We start from the raw sequence: 14,202 nt of genomic DNA, 5'->3' as shown, positions 1-14,202 counted from the left end.
AAATATATGATGAAAATATAATTGTTTTAAAATTAAATTATCCATGCCTTAAAAGTCAAAATTTTGACTCCGTCGACACGGCCGACCATGCTCGGCCAAAGGATTTGACGTTCTGCCACCTGGCAATATCACCGGCATAATAGGAAGATTTTTGGCCGGCAATTGTTGTTGCGCGGTTGCGGTGAAATTATTACGTACTTGATAATTTTGTATTATTATTATTATTTTTTTTTTGAAAACAATTATTATTATTATTATTATTATTATTATTATTATTATTATACGTTTAATTGCATATTTGTAATTTTATATTTTTTTGTGAGTTAATATCCAAAATCGTCCTCGACTATAGTGGTTTTTCTCAATTTCGTCCTAAACGACTTTGGTGACCTAATATCGTCCCAGACTTTTGTGTTTCGCTCAATTTAGTCCTCCATTTGTTATTTCGTCAAATTGGTGTTAAATTAAGGGACAATTCAGTAATGTTAATATTGATCTCTCTTTACTTTCAACTTGTGAAGTGCAAAATTCCTTTTTCTTGTACGAATTACACCCAGATTTACTCCCGGACCTGCAAATCAAATTTTATATTCGCAGTTTTAGGAGTAATTCTGGAGTAATTCGTAAAAAAAGAAGGGATTTCGCAGTTCACATGTCTATGAGTAAAGAGATGCCAATATTAAAATTACTGAATTGTCTATTTATTTAACACCAAATGGACAGAATAACAAATGAGGGACTAAATTGAGCAAAAACACAAAAATCTGGGACTAAATTGAGCGAAACACAAAAGTCTGGGACGATATTAGGTCACCAAAGTCATTTAGGACGAAATTGAGAAAAACCACTATAGTTGAGAATGATTTTGGGTATTAACTCATTTTTTTGTTCACCTACATTCCTATTCAATTGGAGTGGATATTCATTTTGGATAAAACTTCATTTCAATTGAGTTGTACTTTCGTTTAAAATGAATTTGATGTTCATTTATTACTAAAATAACATGAATGTTAACGGAAAACAAACTCATAGAGTATATATTAACTATTAAGTAAAATATGTTCTTCTGTGATATCTCATAAATTTTATAAGAGAAGTAATCGCATTGAGAAGATTATGTGTGACAAACCCCAAGAGTCTAATGACTCTTAATAAAGATCATATGTTGCCTAGTTTCTTCCATGCAATCTCCGGCATAGGCCTCTCTAAATGTTGTTGGAGGTGCTTCAAATCCGCACCAAACTCGTAATCTTTTAATATAAAAAAATCTACCATTGATTATACCATAGCATTGTGTTGTATATGATACTATTGACAAGTACTAATAATATCTAATACAACAAAAGAATAGTATATATAATTATATCTAATATTATTCTATTATCCGCATGATACAAAATTCCTTAGTTTAATATTAGTGAGTAAAATTTAAAAATAAAAAATTATTTAAAAAGTAAATGGCGAGAAAAAAAGTTCGTTTCATCATCAAGTGTCAGCACTCCTGTGTGATTGTGACATTAGGTGTATAAAATATCAAATTAAATTTATATATAATTAACAAGCTTTACAAATCATACTTTTTAACAAATCATACTTTGTTATTGGCTAATATGCACAAGCCATCCCAAATAATATAATATGCCCTTAGTACAAGTGTATTTAAATCATAATACGAATTATTAAATAATATATTGTAGTGTGTACTGTGCCTATTTTAGCTTATAAGATAATAACAATAATTATAATTGCCTCAAAAGAGGCGAACAAGTGAATATAACATGATTCTTTGATTCTTTATTCTCAAAATGTTGAATTCTCAATTCCAAGAACTTCTACGCACCGACCCGACAGAACATCTGAGAAAATATAAATTATGATAACTTAGCTGAACACAAAGGTTAGACATTTGCTAACCGCGCACAAGGAACCCTCCTTACTTACTTACTGCGCACAAAGAGATTGCTCTCATACTGCAGTTGGTAAAGCCTCCATCCCAGGTCATTGTTCCTAAATTTTACCAGTGCAACCAACTGAGTTGTTCATGCGGGTAACATAATTCTTGTAGTTGAAAGTTACAAATTCATTTCTTGTTAAAATTTTCTCGATTAAACCTGAGACATAAACTCGAGTAATGACGTGTTACTCAAAATAATAAGAAAGAATAATAAATAAATAAATAAATAAAATGGTGGGGTGGGACACATTAATCATATCGAGAGCGTGACTGAACGAGACCTAGCTATTTTACCAGCCAGCGGGGACGGTGGGTACTGCACTCCTATCTCATCGTCTTATTTCCGTTTCTTCATTTCATTGCTTCTTCTCTCATCTTTCTTCTTTCTTCTTCTTCTTCTTCTCCTCCTTTTTCAGCTCAGATATACATACATACATACATACGCGCACAGAAACAAGAGAAATAATAATGGGGAATTGCCAGGCGGTGGACGCTGCAGCGCTGGTTATACAGCATCCCAGTGGTAGACTGGAAAGGATGTATTGGCCGGTGACGGCGAGTGAGGTGATGAAGCTTAACCCAGGCCACTACGTTTCTCTCATTATACCGCTGCCGATCGCCGCCGGCGAGGAGAATTCCGACGAGAGGGCGGTACGGTTTACCCGCGTCAAGCTTCTCCGCCCCACTGATACCTTAGTTCTGGGCAGAGCTTACCGGCTGGTCACCAATCAAGGTTGGTAGTATATATGCGCTTTACACTTTGTAATTAGAAGCTGTTTCACTTTCTCTAACCTTTCTTTCTTTGTTTTTCTTCTCTCTGCTTGTATGCAGAGGTGATGAAGGTTCTGAGAGCCAAAAAGAACGCGAAGATGAAGATGAAGAAGAAGGTTTGTGAGAATCTGCAGGGGGATTCAGAGAAACAGCAGGTTTTGGAAGATGGAAACTCAGAGCCTGAGAAGAACAATCAAGTGAGGCCAACAAGATTAAATCACAACAGATTATAGTTTCAAGACAAGAAATTTTCACTAATTCTATGATTCTATCGTTTTCAGGATACAAGATATCGGCAGAGATCTGGGCAGCCAATTGCAAGGACTAAATCATGGCGGCCATCGTTGCAGAGCATTTCAGAATCTGTGAGCTGATGAAGAACAAGAAATTAGTTCTGAATTTCTGATGCTGAATGCAACCGTGCAGCTCGAGATCCATCCGGGTGATGTTTGAGTAATAATACATCTGTATAGTTCAAAAACAAGAAATCATACCAGTTACTGGGTTCCACAGTTTTCCTGATTCTAGTTTGAGCAGAAAATCAGAAATGTACTTACAAAATGAAGATCAGTGTTGATAGTAAGTTGATGCATAAATGCAATCAAGAAGTGATCATTGCTATGTTGGATGTTTTGAGTTCCAAATTTCCCAGTCTTGATCAACATACTTTTGAGCCCATAATAGGGATGCCCGTGCAGCCAAGGATGCTCCGGGGAGTTTCCTTCCTTTGAGCGCAACAAACATATCAGTGAAAGGCTCAACTAATAATGTCCCCGGGCCTCCATATTCATCGCGCAAGAATTCGCTAAAAATCTGGATTCACAAAACAAGTTACTGAAATCAATCAATATGGTTTAATGTTTAAAGTGTGAATCAATCAGCAGCATTGAATTATTTTCAGAGATATTAACACCACACACACAAAAGGCCAAGTACAGCTTGATGAAGCTGTATCTTTGGTGCTGCTTTGTTTCTTTAGGAACGTCAGATAGCTCTCTACCTAAAGTCAATCATTGTACTATTTTATTGTCAGAATCGAGTCATATCACCGAGGAAAACAAACATGCTCATAATAGCGGATTCGATTTCCTACCACAAAAAAGGATCATGATTATGGAATTCATCCTAAAACTATAAATCTTACTTAAAATGATAGAACTTGAATTTAAGGTTGTTTAGGGCCTCATGTTTTTGTTCTACGTCATCCATCAGATCTTCATTTTCAAGTAACCAAACACTGTAACTCAATAATGCTTTGGAAGATGCTAACTGCCATTTCTCCTACCCAAGACGAGAATATGACTTAATGAATATGTCATGTATTACAGTGAGATAAAGAGACCACAAAATAAGATAGAGAATCGCCTTGTTCCTTCAAAATAATCAAGAACCATAAACCATAAGAACAGCTATAGAATTAACAGAACAGAGAACAGCATGGAAGAGTTAAGAGGGGATAAAAGACAATTTTGACAATTTTAAAAGTTAACAGAGCATTTAAGGGAAATTTTGTAAGAAATCTTGCAATGTGATGAGTGATGACAACAAATTACATAAAGAAAAAAAAAAAAAAGGTTTAGAGGATTCAAAGAATGAAATGTTATCTGCCTGCAGGAGAGGATAAAAGACAGTTTACTTCCTCTGAGATTAATTACTACTTAGTAATTAAAGGAAAATCAGTGTTTGGTGCCTATATAATAATCTAGAACACAGATTTCACTCATCACAGGCTGGTAATATCCTCTTCGAGCATTAACAGATGCACATTTATTCATAGCATAATTTGATAACCAATCTTAATTAAGCATGTTTTCTTATATTTAGTAAAAGGAATTCTAACAAATGAAAACCTGAAATGCATTACATACCCGACCTATGTAATGCTATTGGGGCTGAATGAGAGAATTCCAAGGGAAATGTCGAGATGCATATTTCTTTTCATAGAAGAGGCTGCTACATTACAGTTCACTTTGTAAAGAAATATCACTGCTATAGCTGATTATATTTTGCCCGAGTAAGTGCAATTAGGCCAACGCAGCTTTCAGGAACATGAGATTTTGTTTATAAATAAGAATTTTTTATTTTTAATCAATTTTGTCCAAATACTTTCATGGCTGATAAAATTGAAAGAATTTGACACTGGCATGTTAGAATGCATTTAGATACTCAGGAATAGCTGAATCAATGAAATACATCTCGATCCTCACGCAAGGTATTCAACCTTTAACTAGACATTTTGTCGAGCAACTCATGAACATGCAAGCATAAGATCAAGAGTCAAAACTTTCATCAGTTGTACAACTAGCATACTAATACGCATTCGTCAACATTTCAGAAACGAATACAATCCACAGGAAAGTTAAAAATTTAGATCAGCGGATCTTTACCTCTGCACAGACACTGACAACGGCATCAAGCTCGTTTCGAGAACTAAAAGTCTCATTCTCCTTAAACAGTCTATTGGATAGCTCCGCTTTGAACTTCTCCGTCTCCTTCATCATTCACAATATACAGAACAAATGCGAGTCAGTAACTGCAGTTCCGCACACACATAAACCATATGAATACAAAAACAGAGAGAGAGAGAGAGAGAGAGAGAGAGAGAGAGAGAGAGAGAGAGAGAAGTGGCAAACCGCAGCAGCGAATTCAGGGATTGGATCGGGATAAACGTATTTACGAGGAGGTGCAGCTCCGAGAGGTGTTGAGATGAAGCGCCTTGCAGCTGTGATGGACTGAGGGGTGCGTACGATAAGGCTTGGTGTGCGCAGGATAGGACGGCTCCGCCATGGGATTTTGGCGGGAAGCACAACCGTCACGGCGGTGAAGATGGAAGCAGCCTGAATCGCCATTATCGCGGCCAGACGGGTAAGAAGTCATGAATAAAAACTAGAAAATAAGCGGCCCAATTAGTTTGGGCTTCTATAAAAATTTATTTCCAAAATTTCATTTATGGGCCTAAGAGACATATCCGTAGTAGGCCCATAATTATTTTAGTTAGAATTTGGACTGTCCAATGTTGAGTTGTTAGGGACGTTATGCCATGGAACCGTGTTCACCATTCATGGTGAACACGGTTCCAACGGTGCAGACGTTATGCCATGGAACCGTGTTCACCATTCATGGTGAACACGGTTCTAACGGTGTTAGTACACCGTTATCTTTTTTTTTTTTTTTTTTTTTTTTTTTTTTTAATTAATTGCGTGACTTTTCTTCTTTATTTTCACATTTTGCGGTTTCACTTTAATTTGAGGTGAACAAAGATTTCGGACATTCATAAATTATGAATTCATACCTGCACATTCACTTTGGAACCATGCCTACACATTCCCGTCCGAAATCACGGATATTCATAAATTATGAATCCATGGCTGCACATTCACTTTGGAACCATGCCTACACATTCACTTTGGAACCATGAGATTATGAATTTTCTGTTATAAGATTATGAATTTTCTGTTATGAGATTATGAATTTTCAGTTATGAGATTATGAATTTTCAGTTATGAGATTATGAATTTTCTGTTATGCGATTATGAATTTTCTGTTATGAGATTATGAATTTTCATTACATTCATAATTTCGGACATTCATAAATTATGAATTCATGCCTGCACATTCACTTTGGAACTATGCCTACATATTCCCGTCCGAAATCACGGACATTCATAAATTATGAATCCATGCCTGCACATTCACTTTAGAACCATGCCTACACATTCACTTTGGAACCATGAGATTATGAATTTTCTGTTATAAGATTATGAATTTTCTGTTATGAGATTATGAATTTTCAGTTGTGAGATTATGAATTTTCTGTTATGCGATTATGAATTTTCTGTTATGAGATTATGAACTTTCATAAAATTCATAATCTCATAACAGAAAATTCATAATTTGATCAAACGCGCGCCGTTAACTCCACATTCGCGATTTTTTTTTTTTTTTTGGCCTAAAAATGACGTCGTTTTGCCTTTTGTTCACCATTCTCGGTGAACACGATTCCATGGCATAATTTGCGCCAACGGTGTTAGTACACCGTTATCTTCTTTTTTTTTTTCTTAATTAATTGCGTGACTTTTCTTCTTTATTTTCACATTTTGCGGTTTCACTTTAATTTGAGGTGAACAAAGATTTCGGACATTCATAAATTATGAATTCATGCCTGCACATTCACTTTGGAACCATGCCTACACATTCCCGTCCGAAATCACGGACATTCATAAATTATGAATCCATGCCTGCACATTCACTTTGGAACCATGCCTACACATTCACTTTGGAACCATGAGATTATGAATTTTCTGTTATAAGATTATGAATTTTCTGTTATGAGATTATGAATTTTCTGTTATGCAATTATGAATTTTCTGTTATGAGATTATGAATTTTCATTACATTCATAATTTCGGACATTCATAAATTATGAATTCATGCCTGCACATTCACTTTGGAACCATGCCTACATATTCCCGTCGCCTGCACATTCACTTTGGAATCATGCCTACATATTCCCGTCCGAAATCACGGACATTCATAAATTATGAATCCATGCCTGCACATTCACTTTGGAACCATGCCTACACATTCATTTTGGAACCATGAGATTATAAATTTCTGTTATAAGATTATGAATTTTCTGTTATGAAATTATGAATTTTCAGTTGTGAGATTATGAATTTTCTGTTATGCGATTATGAATTTTCTGTTATGCGATTATGAATTTTCTGTTATGCGATTATGAATTTTCTGTTATGCGATTATGAATTTTCTGTTATGCGATTATGAATTTTCTGTTATGAGATTATGAATTTTCATAAAATTCATAATCTCATAACAGAAAATTCATAATTTGATCAAACGCGCGCCGTTAACTCCACATCCGCGAATTTTTTTATTTATTTTTTGCCTATGTGTTCATCATTCTCGGTGAACACGATTCCATGGCATAATTTGCGGAGTTGTTATTCCATCAACCAATGTGGACCCTAGTCCTAAACGACGTATAAATTGTATATTTTTAGTATTCAAATTGTGTTTCTAAGTCAGAACACATAACAACGGTAGAAGGAAATTTCTGAATACAATATAGAATCATCAAATCCTAATATGTTATTATTGTCTTACTGCAATATTTGAAAGGAACTTATAAATACAAAACAAGGTAATCAATTACATATTTGTTAACATGGTATGTTCAAAGTATACAATTTTTAAATTTTTAAAAGATAAATTGTGAAAATTTAGACACGAATCTACCTTGCAAGGTGAACTCTGATCCACATAATAATTTGCAAATAAATAATATCGTACTGCTAATAATTGACGGATTTGGTCAACCTAGGGTATTAAAAATAAGTACACAATTAGGTTACGATAAAATATTGAATAGAAGTCCAATAATATGTGATTGTATATGGTTTGCTATATTATTTAGTGTTTAAGGAATATCTTACTACAATTTGCCTATAATAGATCTTTATATTGTACCTAACTTCGATTTTTGTCATTCATACCATTATTATAGGCTCCATGGTTTTGAGCCGTCTTGTTAATATATGCTAGATGGGGACTATTTGGGTTGGATTGGAGCCCAATATTTCATTTTAAAAAGGGTAATACTTCTACTTCTACTTAGATTAATTAATAGTCTAATCATCTTTAGTTCATTGCTATTTTTGAAATATAGTAATGATGATATATACGCAAACATTTTTACAAAAGTTAGAATGACACTTAAATTGATTTGTAACTTTTTACAATGTAAATAGAATGGGTAAATACTGAAAAACTTAGATCACGAGGTGTCCTGAGTAAGCTCTAACTGTAGAAGACATTTTTAAGCCCGTGTCATAATCAAACTAATCATCGTCCGTACTGGACCAGCACAATTAAGCGGCAAAGAAATCGTTATGCTATGGAACCATGTCCACCTTGATTCTATGTTCATAATTATAAAGCTATATATTCATAATTATTGAAATCTATATTTACAATTACAGAACGCTATGTTCATAATTACTGAACTATATGTTTATAATTATAAAGCTATATATTCATAATTTTTTAACTTCATATGCACAATTATTGAATTTCGATATTTATAATTATAGAATTATATGTCATAAGTATGTCCACAATTCTATGTTCATAATTATAGAACTATATGTTTATAATTTTTGAACTATATATTCATAATTATGAACATTTTTGGAATCGTATCCAACTTACAAGGTGGACATAGTTCCACAGCATAATTTGCCACGGGCAAAGTGCTGACCAGATTGGTATTTCCATACGAGAGGAAATTTGAACTCTCAATCCTTCCTAAGAGACAAGAGTGCACGGCCACTCACGCCAAACAAGCTGGTTAATTAAGATTATTCTTTATTCTCCCAAGATATTACATATTAGTAAGTTTAGTGGCACATTGCATTAAAGTTCCCTTTTTATGCTCTCATGTGGCAATCAATTAATAAATCAGACATTTCAATTAAGAGGAAAAAGTTATGTATGATGGAACATAAAAATTCCAATGAAACAAGCTGCAAAGATGCTCTTATTAGATCATCTTTAAAAGTTGTGAGAAAAGATGTGTCCTTTGAGACAATAAGAAATATAAAAATACCCAAAAGAATATAAAATAAAATCACAAGATCATTAGTTTATCACTCTTCATGTATGTCGTGTCTGCCATTATGTGATTGGATAAGTCCCATGTTCTTGTTTATTAGCATTTTTTTTTGAGTAAGGAAAGAAATTTACGGTCTCTATTTGAGGGTGTGCATTGAGTAAATTTTACTATTCTATAATAGCAGTAAATTGTAAAAGATATGCAAACTGTACTAGAAATATCATGTGTAACGAACTCTACTAAAAGGGTTCTTGAAACCCTTTTTAGACCTTGACTTTTTGCATTGATTGATTTAGGCTTTCTATAGTTAATTCATTGATTTATTATCATATGATTTACTCGTCTAAATTTTTCTTTGATCTTTCTTGGTGGTTAGAAATACTAACAAATATTTTTTTTGAATTTTCAAAGTGGTTAGCAAGTTAGTCGAACTCCATTTCTAACTACAAATATAATTTAGAGTTTTCATCCAAAATTTTCCAAAGACCTTTCTTGGTGGTCAAAAATAGTGACAAATATTTTTTTCCGAATCCTCAAATTGGTTGGCAAGTTAATTGGAAATTCAAATTCTAGGTTTCCGTCCAAATTTTTCAATGTCTCTTGGTGGTCAAAAATAGTGACATTTTTTTTTTTTTTTCAAAACCCTCAAAGTGGTAGGCAATTCAAGCTAGTTGGAAACTCAATATCTAACCTTAAATTCTAGGTTTTCGTTCAATATTTTCCAATAACCGTTCATAGTGTTCAGAAATAGTGACAAACATTTTTCTAAATCTTCAAAATGGTCAACAAGTTTGTCAAAAACTCGATTTCTAATGACAAATTTCTTAACAGTTTCTTCTAATTTTCAAATCAAAACTTTGATGAATCAAATCAGGCTAAATTCAACGCTCGCTATGAATTGTTCTTATAGTATACTCTTTATTCTTTTTTTTTTTTTTTTTTTTGAAAACATACTCTTTATAGTACACTCTCTATTCTTTAAAAGTCAATTATATACCCAAAACGTAAACATGAAAAAGCATATATTCCTAGATATCATGTATGTCGCACTTAAAAATGCTGTTTTTTTAATTGAGTCAGATCTTTGACATTCTCCAATGAAATCCTTCTTCTTTGTCTTTAATTACATGCCTTTTTCTTGATTATTAGTACTAATCAACAACGTAAGTACTGTTTTCCTTAATTAATGATGACAGTGTAAGTACTGCAGGAGAAGATAATAATAATGCTTTTGGCAACCCTTTTTAACTCATCATTTTCAACTTTAGCCTTCGGCATCATATATAGTTTTTAGATGGAGTGAATAAAGGATGTAAAAAGTCATTAATTTAACCTTAATAATATAGAGAGTATCCTTTTTAAGTTTTGGGCTCACTTTTTGCACACGGCGTGAACTCCATTCATGCGTAATAATTCACAAATTACACATGGACAAATTATTATATGGATCATGGTCTACACAACTTATGTGGAGCATGATTATAGGGTACATTTTTAATATACTAAAAGTATATTATTTGTATAGTGAAGGTACATTATTTGATAGTATATATAAAATAATGTACTTTTAGTATATTAAAAATGTATCCTATATTCATAGTGCACACAAGTTGTATGGACCATGGTCCATACAATAATGATTGTTACACATGAGAGGTAAATCGTATATTGAAAACCTTATGCAACAGGCTCAACTGAGAGGGTATTAGCAAGAATCAAATTCATGATTTTCTGGTACAAAAATCATGTTCCATCCAATCGCCCACCCCTTTCAAGCAGTGTTGCAAAAAGACGCTAGGCACCCAGGGGCGGCTAGCGCCTAGACATCGATTTTCAACCTTTTTTTTTAATTTCTTTTTAATTTTTTAGGGGATTATGCGGTCCCCCCCCCCCCCCCCCCCCAAAAAAAAAAAAAAAAAAAACAGAGTTCGACTTAGACCGCCTAGGCGGCCGGTGGTGGAGGAGGTCGATTTCGACGTTCCTTGACGCGGTCGAGCGCCGCCTAGGCGTGATTTTTGCAACACTTCTTTCAGGGTAAAAGTATAAATTATTGTTTTGTGAGGATATTTTTAGACGAACATTATTATAGTCCCTAAAATTAAAGATTATTATATATTTGATAATAAGTGTGAAAGCTATATATTTGACTTAAAGGTGGTCTATGTTAATTTAATTTATTTAGTCCAACTCAATAACAATCAATGAAGACAAAATGACAAATTAACAATAGTTTTACCCAAAGTTTCATCCTCAAATTAGCTAAAGATATGATGGCATAACAATATAATCACATTATAGCTGTCAACTTCTATATCGATGAATCCAATTAAATGATTTCATGAATCTTTTATATTTGTCTCTTGTTTAATTTTGTCTTTGAGCATTATGAGTAGAGTCTAGATTATATATATATCCTAGTTTCTGTTGTCACAATGCAAATATATAGGCCTTAGCTTTAGGTATGTTAAAGGTTGGATCCTTAGCTTTAGGTATGGAGCAGTTTTAAATCTTTAGGTCAGTTATTCGACCAAAAAGAGGTGCCTACAATTCAGCAAGATCGAAAATTAGTCACTGTGTTCGACAGTGAAAACACAAGTATACCCCCAAAAAATGCAAATATATAAGATTGACATATTTTTATATAATTATTTCATGGTGAAATCAGTTAATTCATAAATAATAAGTAATTTCATTACTCATGAATATGAGATAGAATATTTAAAAAAAAAAAAAGTATTCCTTATGACAATACATTTTTTGTTCAATAAATTGATAAGTATACGGTATATTACAATTACAACTAAATAATAAATGTACATTAAGTTTTAATACAATTAACGGCTGATAACATAACACTTTAATCATGAAAAGGATATATGTATAGGGGTAGATTTTGGTGAGAATCATGCTTCTCGTGAAAAATACGAATGTGTATCGCATAGCAACAATAAATGCAATCGTTGATATGTAAATGTACATTCAAAAATCAAAATTGAGAATTTAGAATGCACTATGCAAAAAATTACAATCGCAATCACTAATATGTAATGGTGAATTGCACCGATACATATCAATGGTTACACTTTAAATATACCTTAAGTTTGAAATATTTATCAAAATGTCACCACATTTTTTTTTCTTATTTTACAGCTCTTCGATTTTTCCCATATTAAAGGTTAGAATTGGTTCGACACACACACATAGAATGATTAATATAATTAAGAAATTCGATACTAAAATTTCATAAAAACCACATTATTACTCAGTCATTAAAATTGTCTGCCAAATTTTGGCGCTAACTTCATCTTTTTAACTTTACCGAAACCAGTGTTATTTTCATCATTAACTGATCGCTAATATGTCTGTAACTAAAGATCTATTTAATTATTACGAAAATTCATTTCTCTTTAAATTTTGTTGCAATTTTGTCATTAAATCAATTGATATTTACGTGTTTTCTTGTCATGTGATATTATAATCATGACAAAAAAATTATACATACACACACATGTATATAAGATGATGAATTGAAAGAAGTGGTGGGAATTGAAGTAGGTAGGTATCCAGCTTAGTGTGGCATTTTTTTATGATTGAAGGGATGACTTCTTTTGTCTCCACTCTTTACTCTTTATCAAAGTGCCCTTTGGAGAAAGAGAGCATATGGAAAGAAGAATTCATTTATAGTAATTAAGTATGAGTGTGCACTCCCCCCTTTGAGACATACACTCTCTTTCTCCCTCTTTATATGTCTTCTATCTTCTCCCACTTTCTTTTGATGCAAACATGTTTGGAATCCAAGGATGCATGTTTTCTTATACAATCACTATAAAACAAAATGTATCGAGATCTATCATTAAATATATTTTATGTGAAGGGTAAAGATATCTTATATGTAATTACTTAATAGGTATGGGAAATTGAATTCAGTTTAAATATATTTTATGTGAAGGGTAAAGATATCTTATATGTAATTACTTAATAGGTATGGGAAATTGAATTCAGTTCAAAAGACGGGGAGATTTGAACTTGTGATCTGATCTGCGTAGCAGTTAGCGTCACTTTCTGTTAGTGTTTTAATTGCTCAAAAACCCCAACTTATAATTGGCAATATTATTATGGCAAACTAAGATAGGATTAGCTTAGTGTCGGTTTTTTTATCTTACAGAGGACTGATCAATCAAATACAACAACAGAGGGACTGACACTGAAGATCTGAATTAGGAAGATGTTTCCTTAAAGTCTGTACGCGGTTTAAAGAAGATTGATTTGGAAAGAAGATCAGCGTATCTGTTTTGGAAAGGTATGGACCGAATCTTTATGATTACATTCTTCAAATATTGTCCTACCATCTACAATCAAAGATATCTATGGAGAGTGTTCGTACTATGGAACTATAAGTACTCTTATTCGACAAGAATTAGGGTTACGCTTTCAAGAAGGAAAAAACACTCCAATACAGTTTTATGAGATCAGATCTTTGATTATCATGCCTCTTCTCAATACAACATGTTCATGGTGATTATGATGAAGAACTTGAGAAGAATTATTGTTGCTTAAACGAAAGGACGCTACGATCACACTGTTGTGGGAACAACCGAGAAGAGCGTTATTGAAGTGGACTGCATCAAAGTTGGCTCTCCAAGTGAAGGGATTTCACTGGACTTCTGTATGCATGGCTCTCCATCTTCAACCATCCACTAAACCTGTGTAGACTGGGTACGTACCTTGTGTGGGACACTCGGGTGAGATTGTTGTTTCTCTACCTTTGTACATTGGATTATGATTTAGTGGATTTGACGCTTATGTGATCGTCCCCAGACGTAGATACACACTGCATCGAACTGGG

The 14,202-nt window shown here is 33.3% G+C and overlaps 2 protein-coding genes across 5 annotated transcripts; one reads left to right on the top strand and one right to left on the bottom strand.

Annotated features, from left to right (window-relative positions):
- The first annotated feature begins 2,203 nt into the window (after positions 1–2,203).
- LOC109166166 lies at positions 2,204–3,346 on the top strand. 2 transcript variants are annotated; one of them, XM_019315064.1, is made up of 4 exons: positions 2,204–2,687; positions 2,786–2,922; positions 3,007–3,108; positions 3,145–3,346. In XM_019315064.1, exons 1-3 carry the CDS (start codon positions 2,423–2,425, stop codon positions 3,097–3,099), a joined length of 495 nt encoding a protein of 164 aa, XP_019170609.1. In that variant the 5' UTR covers positions 2,204–2,422; the 3' UTR covers positions 3,100–3,108; positions 3,145–3,346. The 2 variants fall into 2 exon arrangements, with proteins under 2 accessions (XP_019170609.1, XP_019170607.1); XM_019315062.1 differs by having other exon boundaries at positions 3,007–3,346.
- LOC109166165 (protein PLASTID REDOX INSENSITIVE 2-like) lies at positions 3,068–5,597 on the bottom strand. 3 transcript variants are annotated; one of them, XM_019315059.1, is made up of 4 exons: positions 5,359–5,597; positions 5,113–5,217; positions 3,283–3,538; positions 3,068–3,190 (listed from the first exon to the last, which is right to left on the bottom strand). In XM_019315059.1, the coding sequence occupies exons 1-3, from the start codon at positions 5,572–5,574 to the stop codon at positions 3,344–3,346; spliced, it is 516 nt and encodes a 171-aa protein (XP_019170604.1). In that variant the 5' UTR covers positions 5,575–5,597; the 3' UTR covers positions 3,068–3,190; positions 3,283–3,343. The 3 variants fall into 3 exon arrangements, with proteins under 3 accessions (XP_019170604.1, XP_019170605.1, XP_019170606.1); XM_019315060.1 differs by lacking the exon at positions 3,068–3,190 and adding an exon at positions 3,646–3,725 and having other exon boundaries at positions 3,471–3,538; XM_019315061.1 differs by lacking the exons at positions 3,068–3,190; positions 3,283–3,538 and adding an exon at positions 3,740–3,814.
- Between the last annotated feature and the right edge of the window lie 8,605 nt (positions 5,598–14,202).

Source organism: Ipomoea nil, unplaced genomic scaffold (genome assembly GCF_001879475.1).
Source record: "Ipomoea nil cultivar Tokyo-kokei standard unplaced genomic scaffold, Asagao_1.1 scaffold3087, whole genome shotgun sequence".
Lineage (NCBI taxonomy): Eukaryota > Viridiplantae > Streptophyta > Magnoliopsida > Solanales > Convolvulaceae > Ipomoea > Ipomoea nil.
Note: the sequence above shows the minus strand (reverse complement) of the source record. Positions and strands in the feature narration are given on the sequence as shown.

Excerpts from the sequence above, each read along its gene's own strand:
- LOC109166166 (XM_019315064.1), top strand. The coding sequence starts at position 2,423 with ATGGGGAATTGCCAGGCGGTGGACGCTGCAGCGCTGGTTATACAGCAT. Across the intron at positions 2,688-2,785 it reads CCGGCTGGTCACCAATCAAG|AGGTGATGAAGGTTCTGAGA; the intron begins GTTGGTAGTATA and ends GCTTGTATGCAG. Across the intron at positions 2,923-3,006 it reads AGCCTGAGAAGAACAATCAA|GATACAAGATATCGGCAGAG; the intron begins GTGAGGCCAACA and ends TATCGTTTTCAG.
- LOC109166165 (XM_019315059.1), bottom strand. The coding sequence starts at position 5,574 with ATGGCGATTCAGGCTGCTTCCATCTTCACCGCCGTGACGGTTGTGCTT. Across the intron at positions 5,218-5,358 it reads TCCCTGAATTCGCTGCTGCG|GAGACGGAGAAGTTCAAAGC; the intron begins GTTTGCCACTTC and ends TGAATGATGAAG. Across the intron at positions 3,539-5,112 it reads TTGTCAGTGTCTGTGCAGAG|ATTTTTAGCGAATTCTTGCG; the intron begins GTAAAGATCCGC and ends TTGTGAATCCAG.